The sequence below is a fragment of the Salvia miltiorrhiza genome, chromosome 7, assembly GCF_028751815.1.
Source record: "Salvia miltiorrhiza cultivar Shanhuang (shh) chromosome 7, IMPLAD_Smil_shh, whole genome shotgun sequence".
In the NCBI taxonomy this organism is placed as follows: domain Eukaryota; kingdom Viridiplantae; phylum Streptophyta; class Magnoliopsida; order Lamiales; family Lamiaceae; genus Salvia; species Salvia miltiorrhiza.
Window position 1 is genome coordinate 12,010,678 of NC_080393.1, and position 20,625 is coordinate 12,031,302.

The 20,625-nt window shown below is 34.1% G+C and overlaps 3 protein-coding genes and 1 pseudogene across 5 annotated transcripts; 1 reads left to right on the forward strand and 3 right to left on the reverse strand.

Annotated features, from left to right (window-relative positions):
- Nucleotides 1-24: 24 nt before the first annotated feature.
- On the reverse strand, nt 25-3,366 carry LOC130992622 (protein CLT2, chloroplastic-like). Its single transcript, XM_057917335.1, has 10 exons — nt 2,806-3,366; nt 2,188-2,333; nt 2,054-2,091; nt 1,636-1,751; nt 1,355-1,454; nt 1,247-1,282; nt 994-1,044; nt 735-858; nt 491-616; nt 25-330 (listed from the first exon to the last, which is right to left on the reverse strand). The coding sequence occupies exons 1-10, from the start codon at nt 3,198-3,200 to the stop codon at nt 191-193; spliced, it is 1,272 nt and encodes a 423-aa protein (XP_057773318.1). The 5' UTR covers nt 3,201-3,366; the 3' UTR covers nt 25-190.
- Nucleotides 3,367-4,553: 1,187 nt separating this feature from the next.
- Nucleotides 4,554-9,866, reverse strand: LOC130992570 (probable rhamnogalacturonate lyase B). Of its 3 annotated transcripts, none has more exons than XM_057917256.1 (15): nt 9,772-9,866; nt 9,512-9,633; nt 9,388-9,447; nt 9,174-9,293; nt 8,981-9,100; nt 8,773-8,914; nt 8,556-8,705; nt 8,276-8,437; nt 8,035-8,141; nt 7,415-7,505; nt 6,426-6,567; nt 6,164-6,320; nt 5,939-6,055; nt 5,038-5,164; nt 4,554-4,935 (listed from the first exon to the last, which is right to left on the reverse strand). In XM_057917256.1, the coding sequence occupies exons 1-15, from the start codon at nt 9,811-9,813 to the stop codon at nt 4,705-4,707; spliced, it is 1,890 nt and encodes a 629-aa protein (XP_057773239.1). In that variant the 5' UTR covers nt 9,814-9,866; the 3' UTR covers nt 4,554-4,704. The 3 variants fall into 3 exon arrangements, with proteins under 3 accessions (XP_057773239.1, XP_057773238.1, XP_057773237.1); XM_057917255.1 differs by having other exon boundaries at nt 5,038-5,161; nt 8,535-8,705; XM_057917254.1 differs by having other exon boundaries at nt 8,535-8,705; nt 9,772-9,860.
- Nucleotides 9,867-14,604: 4,738 nt separating this feature from the next.
- Nucleotides 14,605-17,841, forward strand: LOC130992627 (phosphoribosylformylglycinamidine cyclo-ligase, chloroplastic/mitochondrial-like). The gene is made up of 10 exons (XM_057917341.1): nt 14,605-14,782; nt 15,027-15,086; nt 15,529-15,866; nt 16,018-16,112; nt 16,185-16,286; nt 16,371-16,430; nt 16,788-16,960; nt 17,069-17,171; nt 17,235-17,393; nt 17,473-17,841. Exons 3-10 carry the CDS (start codon nt 15,539-15,541, stop codon nt 17,641-17,643), a joined length of 1,191 nt encoding a protein of 396 aa, XP_057773324.1. The 5' UTR covers nt 14,605-14,782; nt 15,027-15,086; nt 15,529-15,538; the 3' UTR covers nt 17,644-17,841.
- Nucleotides 17,842-18,787: 946 nt separating this feature from the next.
- Nucleotides 18,788-19,256, reverse strand: LOC130993821 (two-component response regulator 24-like; annotated as a pseudogene).
- Nucleotides 19,257-20,625: the final 1,369 nt, after the last annotated feature.

Genomic DNA, 20,625 nt, shown 5'->3' on the forward strand with positions numbered 1-20,625 from the left:
GGACCTTACATCTAATTAGACGAATGAAGAAGAAATTGATTACATCTAATGAACTTGAGTCCATAAGATGAATCAAAAATAAATTTAGTCCTTAACATGAGAGTAAACATTATTGTTACAAAATACAAAGTTAGTGTTTAAATGAGATTAATTAAGCTATGAGAGTTCGTGCATTTTGCACGTGAAAGTATCAAAACTCCCGCTTGGTGAAATTGTAGATGATGAGTCCCACTACAAGAATGGCGGAGCCCACGTGGAAAAATGGGCTTAAACTTACACCTTTTGGAAGGTAAGGCAATGGCTGAGAAAGAATATAGATTGCAAATGGCACTACAAAAATTCATTGTTAAAAACTCTCGTCAATTTACTTGATAATTACTCCCTTCGCCACATTTCAAATGTCTCAAAACTATAAAATTGTCATATAATTTTGAGACATTTGAAATGAAACAGAGGGAATATGTATATATTTGAGAGAGAGAGAGAGAACCTGCTGCTCTTCCTGCCAAAGAAGTCACGATTGCATTGGAAACTTTGAGAAGATTGAGAATGGATATATTGAAGAAGATGTTGGAAGCTATGTAGAGCAATGGTAACAAAGGCGCTCCTTCACATCCTGAGGAAAAAAACATCAATGTTATGTTTGTCTAATTGATTAAAAATGAAAGTATCTTACTTTACCAAACAAAAGACATGATCAAAGAGAGTCCTAAATGAAATGATGAAAATTATACCTGTTGTGTTTGTTCCAATGTTGAAGAAGCAAGCAGCACCACTTGTGAAGTATGAAGGCAGTTGAGATAAAGGAATGCCCTTCATGTTCGACAGAATTGGCAAGAACCCAATTGAAAACAGGGCCTACCATAACAACTCATCTAATTAATTTTTTAGAAATCATTATCACTAAACCAGTTTTTTTTTTTCCTGCTAACTTCTTCTCGAAAAAAGACAAAAAGAAAGAAAAAAGAAACGAGTAGGACATCATGTCGTTACCTGAAATCCAGAAGCAAATGAATTGAGAACAAAAATGTCCAATGATTTTCCCTGCATGCATGATGTGAAAAATGATCAACAAAAACCTCAAATAATTAAATTATATGCTTCAAAACTTTTTCTTTTGCACCAAAAAAAGATAGTAGAAAGAAACTTAAGCCGACTGTTTTTGCATTTCAAAGCTTGGACGAGGAGAGTGAGAAAGCAATATATATTTGGTAGAAATAGAAATGCAAAAATTAATGTTATTTACCTTGAGATGTTTTGCAGCATCAATGAAGACTGATTCCTGTACATGTGCAACACCTTGAGTTATTATAATTTTGCTAATTTGGAGCAGCAGAAAATAATGGGACAGTACCTTAAAAATAGATGCACCTGCTTGAAAAAAACTTGAGGCGATCATCAGCCCCGGCCATATAGGGTTGATTCCAGACAGCATTCCGCTATCTGTTCCACCACTGCATGCAACCAAGACTAGTAGCTATATATAATTGTGCAATTATATTTTTTCATCACAATATCTAATTATTTATATATCTTCCTAATGAAGAAACAAGAAACTGGTACTTCAAACAAATAGTAGTTGATGCAGTGTGCAAATTGTGTTAGAATAGAGTAAGACTTGAACAAGAGCAATACCTTGAAACCGCGACTACGACACCAGCTGCCACAAGAAAGCATCCCATAATTTGGTTCAAATAGTATCTTTTACCCAACAGGAGGCTGGAAAAGACCAGTTGCCAAACCAAGAATGTCTTGCACACACAAATCACTTATGGCTATAAGTATTTAATTTCAGAATAAACAAGTTAGTACAGTCAACAACACTTTTAATTTGCTAGATTGGATAGTTTGTAAGAGAACAATCTCATCAAATTGTATGAATTAATCATTCCTTGTAAATGTAGATCAAAGTTGTTGCCACGTATATACATCATTCAATTTTGTATTGGAACGAAATAAATACAACTTGTCGAATTGCATATCAAATCTGCAGATAATTACATTGCTAAAATCTAAAAATCGACAATATTTCAGATAAAGAGTAGTTGATTACTTGATATAACAAGGGTATGGCTGGTCCCGGAAGCATGGCTGCAAGAGATGGTGTTGAATAAAAAATGAGTAAATTAATCTTATATGATCTCATGTGTTGCCAATTAAATTATACACAAAAATTGAGTATTGTACCTCCGGCATACATCCCGCATATAGAAGAAAGGAATTCAAGAAAGCCAATCGCAACAAAGGGCGACTTGGGAACAGCCAGCATCTCATTGGTCGTTACGCCAACATGATATCTCACATACAGCACCCAGAAGAAAACTACCACCAACCTGCATCAATTATTAATTCTATATATATATCACAAATTAATCTAATGTTTGTTTATCAGCTACTACACAACCATCATGCTCACATATACCTTACAACTACTCAATAAATTAACATATGACTCAACACAATACTAATATAGGAGTAATATTTTTGAACAATAATATTAATTTGTAAGTGGTTACTTCTACAAAGTTTAAACAACATAAATGTATATGCATGTTTATGTCATTGTAATTAGTTGAAGTGACATAGATTACATGGTTTAGTACGTTGGTCGTGTACGCTATATACATATAGAAATTTCAGACAGTCACCTCAAAATTAATTTGGAGCCATTGATAACAATGTGAAAAATCGGAACAACTTAAAGTTGATGTATTTGGAGACATATATATATATAACTATTAATTCATATGTATGCAAAATAAGATTTTTGTGAAAGTAAGTGCTAAAATCATGAAAAATACTTACGCGAAGCAGTTGAGCTGAGCCAGAAAGAAGGGGTAGTCTTTCATGGGGACAAGAGCAAGTTTCTGAAGCACCCGATTCGCAACCGCCATCAGCAGAGTCACCACGGACCACGCCACAACCGCAAACTTTCTCTCACTGCTCGAACTCGACCCGTCGCGCCAAGGAACTTTCAAGATAGCTGATGGAGGAACTATGGCCTTTCTCTCGTACAAAGTGTATGATCTGCTACGAAACATGGAAAACTGGAGTTTATGGATTGATGGTTTTGATGGATGAAATGGCAAATGGAGACGAGAAGATGGAGTCGGAGAAACGCCGCTGTTGCTGCCACCGCTGCTGCTGCTGGAAACTAGGCAGCGGGAGGGGGATTTGGCGCCGGCGATGAACGGTTTCATGGGAAGAATGCGTGCTTACGAATTTCGGCTCATGAAATTAAAATTCGACCATCAAAATCTATTTTACTACTATTTGTGGTGAAGAAGTCGTGGAAAGCGTTGCGAGACATGTCAAAGTCATACTTCAAGTAAATAATAGAGTTGTCCTAACAAGCACGTAGACATTGATTGAATCGTGAAACACGGTTAAGTTGGTAATTTGGTATGATTTTTTTTTTTAATAAGTTTGAACTCGAGCTAGTCATTTAGAAAAGTTGTATGTATGAGCTTATCTAGCTCTAAAAAAAAGAGGTAAATATTGAGGTAGATAATGCAATGTTAGATTATTAAAGTTACATTCAAATTATTCAATCCATGTTAACATTATTATTTTTTGTTTTATATATTTATATGAATACATGAGGTATATAAATAAATGTACAGAACTGAAAATAGATCATCTTAATCCGAAGAAATGGGGTTTGGTGAAGAGTAAGTGATCCATTTAGATTTTTGGTTGGGGCGTCCGATGATGATCCGATTAATAATATAGTATGTTCTTCGTCCATTAAAACATGTTTTTTAGGAAAATATGTTTAAATAAAAGCTACGCCACAAGAAACAGCGGTGTGCCGGCATTTGCGCAGTCGGTTTGGTGAGATAGAGAGCAAGCTGCACGCTGCTTTACTGCAGTTTGACATCTCCCATAATGATTAAGAAAGTACTAGTAATTAATGAAATTTATTAACAATACTGGGATATCCATTTTAATATTGATAGTGTGGGATGTCCATATCATATACACCAGAACTAGAGTTTAATAATAAACTCATGATATTCCGTGTGTGGTTTGATGATAGGATATGTGAGATTAATAGAATTGAAAAGTGATTAAATAATTTTAGAATAATAAATAATTATTCGATTGTATAATTAGAGCGTGAATTGAATTATTTATCACAGACTCAATTATGAAAATTAAATATTTAATTAAATTATACAAATAAAACATTTAATCCTTTAAATCAGTTCCCAAGGGGACACCAAGCAGTGCGACTTCCTGTGTGTGAACAGTGAGGTCCCGGGTTCAAACCCCACTGCTCCCCCTCCCCAACTCCCCCAAATCAAAAAAAAAAAATCCTTTAAATCAAACGCCTACATGTTATATGATGAATATCTCTTTTTCTTTTTCTTTTTGAGAATATATGCTGAAAATCTCTAATTGCATAAAATGGGAAAGAAGACCCCGAGTAAATTTTCAATTTCGGCACGACTTTTCTAATATTTCTTTTACTTAATTTATACCAAATTCGATTTTCTCAACTTTTTCAAATGATTGAAAAATGACGCGTCACACTTGCATGCTTTTCCTGAACTACTAAATCCCAATGAATCACTCAAACACGCAAAAATCTTAATCCTATTATACAATAAATAAAAGTTGCGATTTTACATTATTTTAATAAAGTCTGATAAATCCTTTTGAAAATTCCAAATTAACAAGACCACAGAGTAATAAAAGCTATTAGGGAGCTTCGAGGCGTATGTAATCATACATGATTCCCTGGAATGGAGAAGTAGCATTTGCTTGAGTCAAATAAATAGTGTTAATCCCTTTAATAAATAAAGCTGATGGCATTTCCACATTAAACAGCCAATAAAGACCATGGATTCCATGTCTCGCAATTGCGTTGTCTTTTCCTATTAATCCACTCGTAAACAATGCTGGATTTTGGTCAGGATTATTTGTTCGTACCTTAAGAAATTAATTACATTTAGACAAACAAAAAGAACTAATTAATTAAATCAATGTAGCAATAAAAAAGAAACTTATTTTTTCATCTAATTAAAATCGTACCTGTAATTCAGCTTGAGCTGCAGATGCAATCGCCAATCTCAAATAGTATTTTCCATTTGGTTCGACTGCCTCGAGTTTGAACTTGATTTGCCATGTTGTTGCTTTATATGAATTGGCGTTTTTTCTTCTAAATTTCGAATGGAAAAAAAAAAGTAATTTAATGAATAAAACATTTTATTTTTTGTAGTCTTTACACTAGGGCCTTTTTCAATTATTGAGACTTCATTATTTTTTTTGAGGAATATTGAAACTTCATTATTATTTAGTAAGTTCAATATTATTTCAGGAATTTCAAGCATAAAATGATACTATCTCCGTCACACCAAAGGTGACATGTATTCTATTTTGAGTTGTTCCATTATAAATGTCAGTTCCATAAATGACAAAGATTAACCATTTAAAAACTGTGGATCCTACCACCTTTAACCAATTTATATTTTCTCCTTAATCAAGTTTATGAAACAGAGAAAGGCGAGATATCCATGACGTGTACGTATTGGATTTACGTACCTAAAAGTTTTGGGTCCTTCATAGTGTTAGATGAAGTACGTAATTCATTCAAAATTAGCGGGAAGGTAATTAAAGTGCATATATATGCTAGCCCCTACCTTTTAATTTTTCATTCTTCTACTTTGGGAGTTTGCATATATATACAATTATCCCGTACCTTTAATTAATTAACCATTTTTGCAACTAATTATAATATAAAACAACATGTTTTAACTTGGTGACTGAATGAATCTTAGATCTTGTTGTTTAGAGACAGAAGTTCACACCGATCGAATGTCTAATTACGGAATATTTATAAAAAAATTAAGAAACATTAATATTATTCATGTGTGTATATATATATATATATATATATATATATATATATATGCGTGTATGCATGTGTTTGTACCTGGGAACGTGGGCAAAGAACCAATCAGTTGTGTAATTGCTCTGCCCAACTGTATAGACTAAATCGCGATCGGGATATGATTCCCCATATCTCTCCCATAATCCATATTGCCTGAACCTACATAATTAATCCAAATTTAATATATAGTTACAACTACTAGTCAATCGTCAAAATGATCGATACTAATTAAGGAAAAGGAAAAAAATAAAATAAAAAGTTAGGTACCTGTCGGGATGATTAATATAAAGTTTATTAATGTATTTGGGGTTAGGATCTGGAACGTAAAACTGTTGAGCAGTACGATCAGGAATGCCTATTTCCCACAGGGTTGGTCCATCTCGAGCTGGCTCGTACACTAACTTCCCCATATCAATCTTGCATCCTGCAAGATATGGAGTATTAATTATTCTCACACCTAACAAATTTCACTTTCTTTATTTTAATTGAATCTGGTGGGAAGAGAAAGGAATGAATTTTTATTATAGACCTGGGGTTATGTTAAGGTTCTGATCATGCTTGAAACCTCCAATGAATCCTGGCATCCATGCATACAGATTGTACTCTCCAATTCGGATGTTGTTGATGCTAAAATCACCTTCTTCATCCGCTCTACTCCAAAACTGATAACCCTGCAAATTAATACCAAAATTTTAAGTTAAATATTAATTTTGTTAGTCCACCGTCTTGCCATCTCTAAATTATTTTTATTTACTTGTGTAATTTATATATATATATATAATGAACCACTAAATAAAATAAGAACGGATAATCATTTTTAGCCCTTTAATCATTAAGATCTACAATGAATGCATCATTTTACTCGGTGAATACACCACCTGAGTTCGAATCCTTTTTTAGCTCTTTAATCATTAAGAATGCATCATTTTACTCGACGAATACAACACTTGAGTTCGAATCTTGAAAGGAGCGAAATGTTTATTTTTTTTCGAGTGCAGTAAATTTAACAGTGGATGCGTTAATTTTTACAACATATGCTATAATTTTAATGATTTTCAGGTTCTTAAGAAAATTGTACTTCTTACTCAAACCTTAAACCACAATATCTTATATATATATATATATATATATATATATATATAATTAACTAGTCTTACAAATTTACCCTTAACTGTTACATTAATTCACACAAAACTCCTTAGTCGTGAATTAACATTATTTTGCCTATAATTCACAATCATTAAATTCCTTAGTCGAGAATTGACCATAATTTAATTTGCCTACAAAATCACGAAGCTTTAGTGTTGTGAATTAAAGGATAAAAGGACAAAATAGATATTTTGATATATTAACTCAAATTTTTAAATTTAATTTCTTTGTGTTAACTTATTATATATGAGTGCTCATAAATATGTTCAATATATTGATTAGATTTAAATATGGTAACTTAATTAATAATGAGATCAGTTAACGATAGTAAACTATGAGCAGTCTAGAATAATGAATCAACAATCGCACCTTGCCTTCTGTTTGCCATGACCCTACTTCTCCTGGTGGAGCCAACCCAATGTAAGCACCATTTCCCACCACATCATCATCACTCACATACCTATATTTCAAAATATCGAAATTTCACAAAACAATGGGAATCTTAGAGTTTCACGCAAATGTTTAACTAATTTGATTATGAAATCTTCTCACAATTAGTTAAATTCATCAAAAATTATCCTCGTGTGAGAATTACAAAGTGAGCTAATATAATTGTTCTAGACTACTAGGAAACCCCCTCAAATGTAGCTGAACTGAATAGTCAATCTTTCTATCAACTAGTGCTTCTTTTTATTGTTCTAGTTTGTAATTTACAATTATATGAGATAGTGTATTATAGTATGTCACAACTTAACATACATATTTGTATAATTTAATTTTCTATCCTATTGTTAGTAAAAAAAAATCGTCAATTATGATGAGAGTGCTCGGTTAACCTCGCTCAAAAAGTAGAGTAATATATATGGGCAATGGAAATTAATATTTAATAGAAACAATGTTGTATTATAGTATTATAAGTTGATGAGAAATTCAAATGATCTTGCATAATATATAGAAGTATAGTCAATTGAGTAACTTATGCAATATACCTGTCTTTAATTAGTAATGTGCCGGTGACGTTACCCCTTTGAGCTGATTTTGGGAAGTCCTCCGATGCTGGAAAATTGTAAGGCCAACTCTCAATTTGCTCCAATGCCTGTTCCATTTCCACTATATATATCAATCAAATTATTATATACTTAATTTCAACTAAACTCGTGTATTTTTAGCAAATCTTAGAAAATTATAATCAATCATATCAGAATAAGTAATTTTATTTCTAATTAAGACCTGTTGTTTGGCATCTTCCCAAAGCGAAAGGGGGTCTTGTTGAGGTTGTGAGTTGGTAGAATTGAGATAAATGAAAACTGGACCAAAAACTTTGTTCCATGCCTCTCCTTCTCCAAATTTGAGCACTAAATCCTCACCCCCATAGTGTGCACTAACAAACATCTGATCATTTCATCAAAACATATACTAATTAATCACGTAGATTTGAATATTACAATATATAGTAGTTTTAAATCGAGTGTTGTATATATATACGCACAGCAAGAGTGGTGGGACCGACATGAGAGGTGAGGTCTTGCTTGGTAGAGCCTCCTGTTCTGAATTCATTGCTAGCCATTATCTGCCAGAAACCCACACCTCCATCCATGCTTATCCATCCATGCACCTTCACTTCTTCGTTCTCACCCGAGTACGAGTACTTGTCGTCCACCTACAATTCACAATTCTAATTAACCACCCCTACCTCTTCGTACCTAATTTAGTTAAATAACTATTACCTCTCCTTTGAACTGAGGGTCGATGGGGTCCACAAGTAGTACAGCTTCAGGATAGTCCAAGGCTTGTCCTCTCCCCGGCAGCCTGTCATCTGGCAACGGCATGTATCTTCGCCTGTTGTCTGCCATCGCCATATATCTAAACCTGTTCATATCCATTTACCTAAATTTAATATATTACCTTCACATAATTATTTACAAAAATCTTAACTTGTTTTTCTTCAGTTTGAACGCGATTCTTGTTTCGTCCAGGTTGAATCCAGGCCACCCTTCCAACCGTTCGTATATCGCATACGAATAGAACCCTGACGAATCGCGAAGCAGTATGAACCTACAATTAAATTATTACATAATTAATTTCTAATACTATATCAGTATATATATAGTGAATTTAAAGTACGTACCTTTTGTCTATGTTTAATGGAGCAAGCTTTCCCTGGAGGGATGTATCCCATTTTCTTGAGAATGATAACTCTATTTGCTCCTCTGTTTCCACCACAACTTCAAAATTTGTTGCAGCAATTCTGTAATTATATATATATACGATTATATGAATATTTCTACAAAATTTATTGTAGAAATTAAATCCAAACACATGCATGCATCCAAATGGAGTACCTATCATATGTCCCTGTAGTTCCACTACTTCCTGCTTCACTCCAAACCAAGTCCCAGTACCTGCATTCATATTCTCAGATATTTATTAAATCCTTGAAAATATTGATTTTCTGCAGATTATTACCCTCTGTTAGATTCATCGTTGGCTGTTTCCAGCAGATTGTCCATGTGATTGTATTTTATTGCAGTTACAATGCCATCTGGTTTTGATAATGTGACTCTAACGATGGCATTTTCCATCGCCACCTGCATTCAAATATCAAACATTATTATGTATAGTCTATGAATTCAAGTATCCATTACATTGAACCAAATATGACATGATTTTCCAATTCAAAAAAATAAAATATACATAACATGATTTTGTATGCGTGTTTGTCTTACATAGCGTTCTCGAATGTGCAACCGTAGTTTTGCAGTTGACATATTGTTTTATCCTTCTTATATATTCTCTGCAGACAAATGAAATATTGTGAGTTATTTAATACTAGTCTGCTTGCAATCAACTTATATACTCGCAAATGTTAAATTTAGGCCGAATTTTAAGCTAAAGTTAAGCAAAATGTCAATATTTTTGCTTTTTTAGTAAGAGTCTCTTTTAGATTGAATACTAAACGTGTATCTCTGCTTTAAGTTTTTAGAAGGTTTAGTATCAAGTTACTTGTTACATATCTAGATCTTGAACTTTACTCTTGGAAGGGAGAAATAGGTGTCAAAGAAGTAACGAGGGGTGAGGGATTATTGGTGCGCAAGCAATGACTATTGTTGGACATTACTTGAACTACAAAGTAAGAAACCAAATCTTTATTATGATGTACTCGTAACTAGGACACATATATACATATGGATAGTTAAATAAAAACCTACTTTAGTGTGAGAATTAAGTGCTAATCTTATATTTTTCGATACTAGCTTCATCCTTGATTGTAGTGTTGCCTTTTTTCAGTGGTGGATCCAGGATTTTTAAATTGGGGGTGTAAAAAAAAATGGGTTAATAGCCAAAAAATACACGAACTTTAACTGAATTTGCATATTGCACATGACCTTAGAAAATAGCCCCTGAATACACCACCTTTTAATTTAATCGCAAATTGCACACGGCGAAAATTCCGGCAGCTCTTAAGTTTGACCGGCGATGACATGACATTGCTCGTGGCTTTTTTCACGCTGGCAAGCCACGTGAGCAAAACGATGTCGTTTTGCCCATAAATTAAATTAAAAGGTGATTTTAATTAAGCAAAGTCTGATTAATTAATTAAACAAAGTAATCCAATTCGTCTTCTCCACCTCTCCAGGCAGCGGCCATCTCTACCGGCAGGCGGCAGCGCCACCTCTCCAGGAACCCCTCCGACAGCAGCGCTTCCAGATTCGGCTTCTCCGCACCCTTCCCCAGCGATTCGCAGCCTTCATCCTCTCTCTGCCCTCCATCTTCATCCCTTGCCCACCACGCCTTCTGTTTCACCGGATCGTGGATCTCCGCTGCCCACAATCCACCATCGATTTCTACATGTTTATGCTCCTTCTTCTCTTGTTTCTCACAGACACACACACACACACACGTTTCTGCTCCACTACTACCGCCGCTGCCTAAAGCCCTATATCCCCAAAGTTGTCGCCGCCTCGCCCTCCTGCAAACCCCTCTTCCTTCATCGTCCTTGCAGAGGCGCGTCGTCCAACACTCGTCGCCCTGCCGTCTCCCTCTTCCCCACGATTTCCGCCGTCCCGCCGCCCTCTCCTGCCCTAATTTCTCAGATCCGAACTGGAGCCCTTCGAAACCCTAATTTTCGCAGCGGTCGCAGGCTAAAGCTCGCGCACCTGCTCTCCACCACCACCGTTTCCCCTCATTTCCAGGAGGAAGGCAGCGATCGAGATTTGTAGAATGAGCGACGAAGGCAATCCAAACGGGAAGAAGGTTTAGACGATAAATCAGGGGATTTTTCTATTTTTTTATTTTTTTTAATTTAAAAGAGCTTGACAAAACGACGTCGTTTTACTACATCAGAAAATCGTCCACGTCAACAAAATCCGGCAGCCACGTCACCACCGATCAAGGTGTTAGTCAACGCGGGTGCAATTTGCGATTAAATTATAAGGTGGTGTATTCTGAGGCTATTTTTGAAGGTCATGTGCAATATGCAAATCCGGTGAAAGTTCGTATATTTTTCGGCTATTAACCCAAAAAAAATTTCACAAACATAAAAGGAAAAGATATTTAATGTTAAAAATAATACATTTTAAAACATTGTAAAAAAAAAAATACATAACTATCTAATTTATTTTTCGACGAGTCTTCATTTCTTCAAAGTGTTTGATAACTTCGTCATCAGAAACTTGTAGAAGCATATCTTTCTCAAAAATAATCAAGCAATCATTTAAAACTTGATCCCCCATGCTATTTTGCAGCTTATATATTCTTGATGTAAGTCATTCTTAAGAGCACACTATCTACACTTACAATAGCAACATGAAGAATCAATACATTTAATGAGTAAAAATCTATATATTATACTAAAGGAAGATTGTCTTCTAAAATTTCCCTCCAAAAATCAAGCAACTAATGCAAAAACATGCAAAACAAATATATTTTTTATTAATCATATATGCCTGCCTAAAGAGTGAATGTATGCTTCACATTTCAGAAATCCTTTAACAATTTCTATGCATTCATTTTAAAAATATGTCTGAGTCCTTAAAATTACACACCAAATCCCACTAAAAACAGCATGCAATTTCAAATATGTAATACGTAAAAAAATATAGCACGTCTCTCAAATATAACAAAAAAAAAAAAAATTGCTATAATATTAATTGGGTAAATAGCTTTGAAATAGTTTCAAAAGTTTTGGACTTAAAAGATAAGATTGTATTTAGAATTAGATATATAAATGTTATAATGATAATGTTCAAATTAAATTTAACGCATTGCTATATAAACTTGATTATTTCAAATGTGAACTATCTTGAAAATTCAATAACTTCATTGAAATGAAGCATTGTATAAATGAAGAATTAATGAAAATTATATTTTTATTAATGATAAAATTTAAAATTTAATAGATATGTAAAATTAATGATACAATCCAAAATTTCCATAATAATATACATCTTGAAAAAATAAAACATTAAATCACATTTGTATATATAAAGAATATATGTACATCATTATATTTCAAATAACGCTACAAATGAAGCATTTGAAAATTCTCAATAGTGGTTCTATTTTAAAATATGTATATAATGAAATTTATTTTCTACTATCATATTTATAATAATTTATCAATATAAGATTTGTAATTACTTTTTATAAAATTTAAATCATAAAAATAATAAATTGTGTATAAATATAAATAATGAACATTAAATAATAATAAATTTAAGTTTTTTATTTTCTTTTTTAAAAAAATAACATGCAATATGCAGTCCCGTGTATAGTGTGGGAGCACAACTAGTATTAGAAGATAAGTCACATATCTCTTTATTTCAATAAGCTTTAAAAAAAATAACACGCTTTGGAACTGTTTCCCCCATTGTTTTTTTTTTTTCCTGTAAAAAGTAAAACTCTGCATTCCAAAGTGATGTGTACTTGCAACTTTTTTGTTTAATTAAGAATTGAGGTAATGCCGTAATGGATTAATTGAATGATGGGCTCGATCAAAAGAAAGAGATGATGGACCTTTTTTTAGTTGGGTCAATAGAATTTAGGATTTTAAAAACTGGATTTCTCTTGTACTTTGGGTTAAAACTTTTTTTTGAGGGTGCAAATCTTAAATTAACCGGATTCGCAAATTCCATAGGCGAAATTCACGTATCTCGTGCACGAAAGGCCTACACAAGGTTATTTTATTTTCAGTTATGACTTATATATTGGACTAATAATATTTGAATCGTTATGTTGTTGCTCAATTAACTTATAATTGAAAATGCTTAACTTTTGGGTAAAATAAAATGTAAATTATATAGAATTAATTTAAGAAAATTTAAATTGTATATAGTTTATAAGCATTATATATCATAAAATTTTAATAATTAGATGTATATTTGCCGAATCGCACCCTATAATTTTTAAAAATCCGTATCCCCGTACTCGTATCGTATCGCCCCCGCATCCGCACCCCCGTACCTATGCAACATAGTTGGAGGGTTTATGTTAACATTTAGTTTCGGCACGGGAATTAAGGAGTTATAGATTAGTACTCCCTCCGTCCCAAACGAAATGTCTTGTTTTCCTTTTTGGGTTGTCCCAAACGAAATGTCATGTTTCCTTTTTTGGCAAAACATTCTCTCTCTATACTTAATATTTAAATAATTTTTACCAACCCACTTTATCTACTTTATACACATTTCTTAATCTCCGTGCCGAAAAGAAATAGGTCATTTCGTTTGGGACGGAGGGAGTATTTTAAGTGTGTAAAGTAGGAGAGTGAATGTGATAAAGTAGGAGAGAGAATGTAATAAAGTGATAAAGTATGAGAGAGAAATGTAATTAAGAACCCTTATTGTTTAGCTAATTGTTAGTACTATATTTAGAAACGTGTCAAGATTCATGGGATGACCCCAAAAAAATACGTGTCAAGATTCGTAGGACGAATGGAGTAGATTATAAACAATCCAGTTCTGTAATGCCCAAGTTTTAACGGGCTTAATCTATTGGGCCTCATTACTGCGGCCGAATTCGGGCTTCAAAAGCCCGTCAAAATTACCCCATTTGTATAAGTTTGAAAATGCCAAAAAAAATATAAGAGAAAAGAAGAGTGGTAAATAAAGTAAATAATACTCCCTCCCTCCATCCACAATCAATGTTCTTTTTTGCTATTTTAACACGTTCATAAAAAATATTTTCTTTTTATTTTTAAATATTACTCGATAATATAATTAATTAATGTGGGATTCAAATTCCTCTCTCCCACAATATATTTTGAAATACTACTTCATAATACAATACGTTTGATGCAGGACTCAAACTTCACTCACAACACAATTTAATAATATGGAATCCAAACTTCATTCATCCACCATATATTTTTAAACATTATCATAATTACATTTTTAATGTGAGATTCAAATTTCACTTACAACATGCTTACCTAACGATTTTTTAAACTCATACTCAAAAAGTTGGGGAACATTGATGGAGTGGAGAAACAAGTATCTCAAAAAAAGAAAAAAAGAAAAGAAAAGAGTACTATAAAAATAAGAAAAAGAAAAGGAGCGAGAAAACTAAAATTTAAGAGCACTCGCAATCTCGCAAATCCTTACTAAAGTGGCATCCTCCTCTCTGCCGCGCCGACCGCCGCTTCTCTCCTCCACCGTCAACCTCAAAATCGTAACTTTTCAACTGGGTAACTGTTGGAAGCTATCAGTTGATCCGCAGAAGAAGCTCTTCAAATTTTCCGAGGTTAGTGTTTCTTTCATTATGAACTAATTACTTTATTGCTTGTTTCTCTTTACTACTAATTGAATGTCACTTTATCTGATTAATATCTGTGTATTCTGGAATTACTTATCAAAAAGGGTCGCTTTTATCTCGAGGGTTTTATTTAATTTATTCAAAAAGCTGTATTTTCTTTGTTACTTAAATGATTTAAACCCGTCATTCTTCTTAAACCCTAATTCCCCTTCTCCCTCGTCTGCATCTTCAGTTCCAGAGTTTGCATCCTCAATTCAAGAGTTTGGGAACACAACAGAAGATTCAAGAAAAGGTATTTATGGAAGATGATTTCACCTTACATTTTTTTTTCATTGTGAAGATATTGAATGAATTCTGTTTTTGTGATAACTGAAATCCATGTTTATACGTAAAATTGCTGAAATCACGTCTGAAATTTTGAAACTGTTGCCGAAATCATGTTTATTTGAACATGTCTGCATCTCCCGATTCCTACATTCTCGCATAGCCTCAGCGCCGCCTCGCACCTCAGCGCATCCGCGCGTCGAGGTGGCCACCTTTCGCTGACGAGGCGCATATACGCAAAAATCTTGCAGAGGCGCACATATTGGTGCACTTCAGCGTCGCCTTGCCTTGAGGCGCGCTTCAAGGCGTCTGCCTCCAGTGATTGTCACAACATTGCTTAAATCCTTTATGCAATTTATCGAATTTCATGGTGTTCAGAGATGATTGTTATCTTCTTTTTGTTTGTCAAGAAAAAAAACCATGAATACTTCCTGCAAAGCAAATACAGAACTCTCCCGCTGTATCTCGAGTTCGATTAATCATAACTTGTTCAAGATTGGTAAAGACCATTCAACAAGAAGACTCTTGCCTTTCTTGTCCAAGAACTGCAAGAATGAAATTAAGATGAGAAGAGGAACTAGGAAAGGCAGAGGTGTGGTTTCTATGTCGAGAACTGAGGCTGCAGAAAAGAGCGATGGACTTACTTACAAGGATGCCGGAGTTGACATTGATGCTGGCTCCGAGCTTGTTAAAAGAATAGCTAAGATGGCTCCCGGAATCGGAGGCTTTGGAGGGCTCTTTCCATTGGGTATTGTTCTCTGCTTTTGTGATCTTTATGTTCAATAGTCGATGCTGACATTTTTTTCACTCGAACTGCATGAATTGCCTCGTTTAAAGTTTTGATTATATTTGGATTTGAAGCATGAGTTGTCTGTATTTATCTTTGGCTCATGTATTAGGGGATTCCTATTTGGTTGCTGGTACTGATGGAGTGGGAACAAAGCTTAAGCTGGCTTTCGAGACTGGAATCCATGATACTATCGGCATTGATTTGGTAAAAAAAATTCAGTCTTTGGATGTTATTTGTTAGTTATGCCGGTGGTAATGTGCAATTCTCTTTATTCAGGTTGCGATGAGTGTTAATGACATTATCACATCTGGAGCTAAGCCTTTGTTTTTCCTTGATTACTTCGCCACAAGCCGTCTGGATGTTGACCTTGCAGAGAAGGTATCGGTTGTTATCAGTCGACCTCTTGCATTATCCATTATCCGATGAAAATTCAGTAATTTTATTATATATATACTAATTCAGGTCATTAAAGGCATTGTAGACGGTTGCCAACAATCTGATTGCGCTCTTCTTGGGGGAGAGGTACTTTTGGCCTACTAATTCTATCTGTTTTGGCGACCATCTAGCTCCCAATATAATTAACTATTCGTTCTTCAAAGGTTTTCGAACTTGTACATTTTTTTGTTGTTTTCCAAAAATTAGCTGGTGTCTATGCTGAATTGCTAAGTATGTTTTTTTTTTCCTGTCCACTCATAGTGTTTCTTAAGTGGTTTCTTTACGATAAGCAAATTATTATTTTTCATTTGTGCTCCATTCAGCTATAAAGTCGTGACCTTATTTATACAAACTCCCTTATTGCGTAAAATGTGCTTTTGAATAAGAAAACCGACGTCTATTCACTGTATTTGATTTGACTCGACTGTCCTTGATATCTTTCAGACTGCAGAGATGCCTGATTTTTATGCTGATGGTGAGTATGATCTGAGCGGCTTTGCTGTTGGCATCGTGAAGAAGGACTCTGTTATCGATGGAAAAAACATCGAGGTTGGGGATGTCCTCATCGGTCTTCCCTCCAGTGGAGTGCACTCAAACGGTTTCTCTCTTGTCAGAAGGTTCACATCCGTTTCTCTGAGATTGCTCGTTTTTCAGTTGGAGTTGTCTTTTCTGTACACCTCCGGAAACAGATGAGTTAATAGCCTAATCCGATTGCACTAATCCAGGGTTTTAGAAAGAAGTGGCCTTTCTTTGAAAGACAATCTTCCCGGCTCGTCTCTTAGTCTGGGCAAAGCTCTGATGGCCCCAACCGTTATATATGTGAAGCAGGTAATGCCTCAAGCTTAGCATACAACGTAATACCATTTGCGAGCTCACTCGTTCTTGACACAGGTTCTTGACATCATTAGCAGAGGTGGCGTCAAAGGGATCGCCCACATCACCGGTGGTGGTTTCACTGACAACATACCCCGTGTTTTCCCAAAGGGCCTTGGGGCTCTAGTATACGAGAACTCGTGGGCTGTTCCCCCTGTCTTCAAATGGATTCAAGAGGTCAACATCATCAAATTTGTCTAGGCCTCCTCTCTCATTTTCTGTTTACTCACACCATTGAACTTTGATGAATCTCAAGGCTGGAAGGATAGAAGGCGCCGAGATGAACCGGACTTTTAACATGGGGATCGGGATGGTGCTCGTGATGAAGGAGGAGGCCGCTCTCAGATTACTCGGAGATGATCATGGCAAGAACTCGGTGTACCGGATTGGTGAGGTTGTAAGCGGGGATGGCGTGAGTTACCGATAATCGATGTTTCGAATTGCCAGCCTTGAGAAGTTCTGAGGTAGCTGAGATTGCAGAATTTTTTCTGTTCCGGTTGAAGTTATGAAATCCATCGTGATTAGCGATTTTTGCAGGATTTTGAGGTGAAATGAATATAAAATTGAAATGTCGTGTTTATTACTCCATGCTATTGAAGTCTTGTTTATGATTATTTCTGAACTAGATTAAGGTGCGTTTACTTTGATGTTTACTTTGATGAAAAATGAAAGGAAAAAATATATTTTAACACATGTTCTATCATTTTCACATAGAAAATTTTCTCCAGGTAGGGTAGAATATTTTCTTGCGTTGTCTTTTTTTCACTAATTTTCTCTCCATTGTTAATTTATCTTAAGGTAGGGGTGTGAAAATATTTTTCAACATTTTCTTATCTTTTCATTTCTAATAAGTACTCCATTTTGAATAAAAAAAAAAAATTCTCATCTTTTCTTATCCATTTTCAATAAAAAAAATTACAATCAAATTAAACGCACTTTAAGGGACGGTTCCTTTACAATTGCTTAAAAAATGAGACAATTCCTTATTTTTATTTTTTTTAATTGAATAAATTGAAATTTTAAAGTTTGCGTCACTATTATCATAGTTACAAGGCAAAAGTATAGTTTGATGTCCAAACTACTTATCTCTAATAAAAAGTGTCTTAAATTACACATATTTGCAATAAAATATCCAAATTATTGACACTTAAAAAAAAGTCTAGAATCATAAATAATTACAATTAAATGCTCAAATTATTACAAAAATGAGCAAAAATGCAATATTATCTCGAAATCCAATTGCTGATCACAGAAAGAAAGATTATATGTCTTATTATGATTTTTTTTTTCACAAAATAATTCTATCAAACAATGTAATTTTCCGCAATTAAAAACTGAACTTTGCAATATTTTTGTTAGTTTGGTGATAGTCTAGGTATTTAATTATAATTTTATATAGTTTGCTATATTTCTATAAAATCAATAATTTAAGTATTTAATTGTAATTATATATTTCTTGAATTATTTTAATGTGTTAAACCGTACATAATTTTGTCTAATTATAACCAGACAAAAGCAATAAACATCACCCTTACAAACAAACGTAACAGTTTTATTATTATATATTTGTTTTATTTTATGATGGACAAAAATTTTAGTACAACAATATTGATTGTTGAAATCAGTTTGTTGGTCAACTCATTCAAAGGCTTCTCCCAACAACTATCCAGTCCCGAGGCGACGAACGCTGCCTTCTCGGCCTCGTCGCTGCGGGCGGTCACCCTGACCATCATGCAATTCATCCCCATTGCCCGTAGGGCACCGGGCACGGGTGGCCTACACGGGCCACCACACCATTATATAAAATAAATAAAAATTGAAAGGTGGTGACATTATTATCAAACCATATTTCTACCTCGGGTCCGTTCATGACTGGCATCTCCATGTCCATGAGCACGAGATCGAAGGTAATCCCCGCCACGAACAAATCCACAGCTTCTTTCCCATTTTCGACTGCTTTCATCTCAACATCCCCTCCACTCGACGGATCAATGGATCATCGTCTACGACGAGCGCCCTTTTTTTTCGCCCTTCCTCCATTTTTCCTCCTGCGAAACAAAGCACCATGCATGCATGTTGAGTATACATGTAGGCATGTATATATATATATCGAGAGAGAGAGAACCTTTGGAAGAAGAGATTTTGATGAAGCAACTTTTTGGAGAGGATATGAAAGTGTTGGCTGCAACCAGATTTTCCGCGCTTATGGTCAAGTACTTTTATTGCCTTTGTTGGCTTTTTGCATGATGGATTTAGGTTAAATTTTTTCTGATGTTTCTCCAAGATTTTCTGGTCTAAAATTTGGAGATTTTGATGCAATGAATTGAATGGGGATTGGCATTCATCATTTTCCGTCTGGGAGAAATCTGTGTGGTAGATTTGCAGTGTTTAGTTATGAAATCTGCCATTTACAGTTGAAACTTTTTGTTGCTTTACGAATTCATGTTGTGTGATCTATTTTTCATATTGGGATTTAGCACCTTTTCAAACAGAATCTTGTTACTGTGGCATGTGGAAATCACAGGTGAAATTCAAATTACATCATTTTTGTTTCTTTTTTCCTTTGAAAGATAAATTCATTTCTGCATAATTCAAGACTAGTGTATAACCGTCGAAATTCGACAGAAAATTATTTTAAATTATATGATATTATTTTTGTATAAATAGTTATTTATATAAATTATTTTTAAATTTATTTAATTTGAGTTAATAGAGTTGAAATTATATTAATCTGAATCATATTGCTCAATTAAATGTTAACCTTTTGTTAGAATAATAAATATTTTTTTATATAAATTTTTATTTAATAATCATTTGAAAAAAGTTGATATTGAAGATTTTATTTCATTTGGGCATCATCTCGTTTGAACCCGGTAGGATCATATCATCATCTAAAGTTCGAAAGATGACATCTAATGTTTGACCACCAAACTTTTGAGCATCATCTCGTCTAGACCTTAAAATACAAAAAATAAACTTTTATGCGTCCATTTTTTTAACATCACTATCTGAAGCTTTTAAAATCAAAGTTGACTTGTGAGATTGTATGATTTGGAACTTCTAACATCAAAATTAACTTGTAAATATCATTTTGTATGGAACTTGAAAAAATATTGACAAACTTATATATGCATTATTAGCTTCAAATATTATAATTGGGTTCCAAGAATCATCTCGGTTTGAGTTTGAAAGAACAAATTTAACTTGTGAATATCATCTCATCTCATTTGCACTTTGAATGACCACAACTAAGTTACAAGAATTATCTCGTGTGTAGCTTTAAAGATCATTATCATCTTGAGCTTATAAGATCATAATTAACTTCTAAACATCATCTTGTCTGCAACTTGAAAAATCTTGACAAATTTTTGTGTATTATTTCATGTGGAGCGTGAACATTATCTCATTT

Coding starts and splice junctions, on each gene's coding strand:
- LOC130992627 (XM_057917341.1), top strand. CDS start 15,539: ATGAATACTTCCTGCAAAGCAAATACAGAACTCTCCCGCTGTATCTCG. Junction 16,113..16,184: donor ATACTATCGGCATTGATTTG/GTAAAAAAAATT, acceptor CTCTTTATTCAG/GTTGCGATGAGTGTTAATGA. Junction 16,431..16,787: donor GCGCTCTTCTTGGGGGAGAG/GTACTTTTGGCC, acceptor GATATCTTTCAG/ACTGCAGAGATGCCTGATTT.
- LOC130992570 (XM_057917254.1), bottom strand. CDS start 9,813: ATGTCAACTGCAAAACTACGGTTGCACATTCGAGAACGCTAT. Junction 6,568..7,414: donor CATGGCAAACAGAAGGCAAG/GTGCGATTGTTG, acceptor ATTAATTTGCAG/GGTTATCAGTTTTGGAGTAG. Junction 5,165..5,938: donor TTCTTTGCCCACGTTCCCAG/GTACAAACACAT, acceptor TTCGAAATTTAG/AAGAAAAAACGCCAATTCAT.
- LOC130992622 (XM_057917335.1), bottom strand. CDS start 3,200: ATGAAACCGTTCATCGCCGGCGCCAAATCCCCCTCCCGCTGCCTAGTT. Junction 1,045..1,246: donor ATGCTGCAAAACATCTCAAG/GTAAATAACATT, acceptor TCATGCATGCAG/GGAAAATCATTGGACATTTT. Junction 859..993: donor CATTTGCTTCTGGATTTCAG/GTAACGACATGA, acceptor TTGTTATGGTAG/GCCCTGTTTTCAATTGGGTT.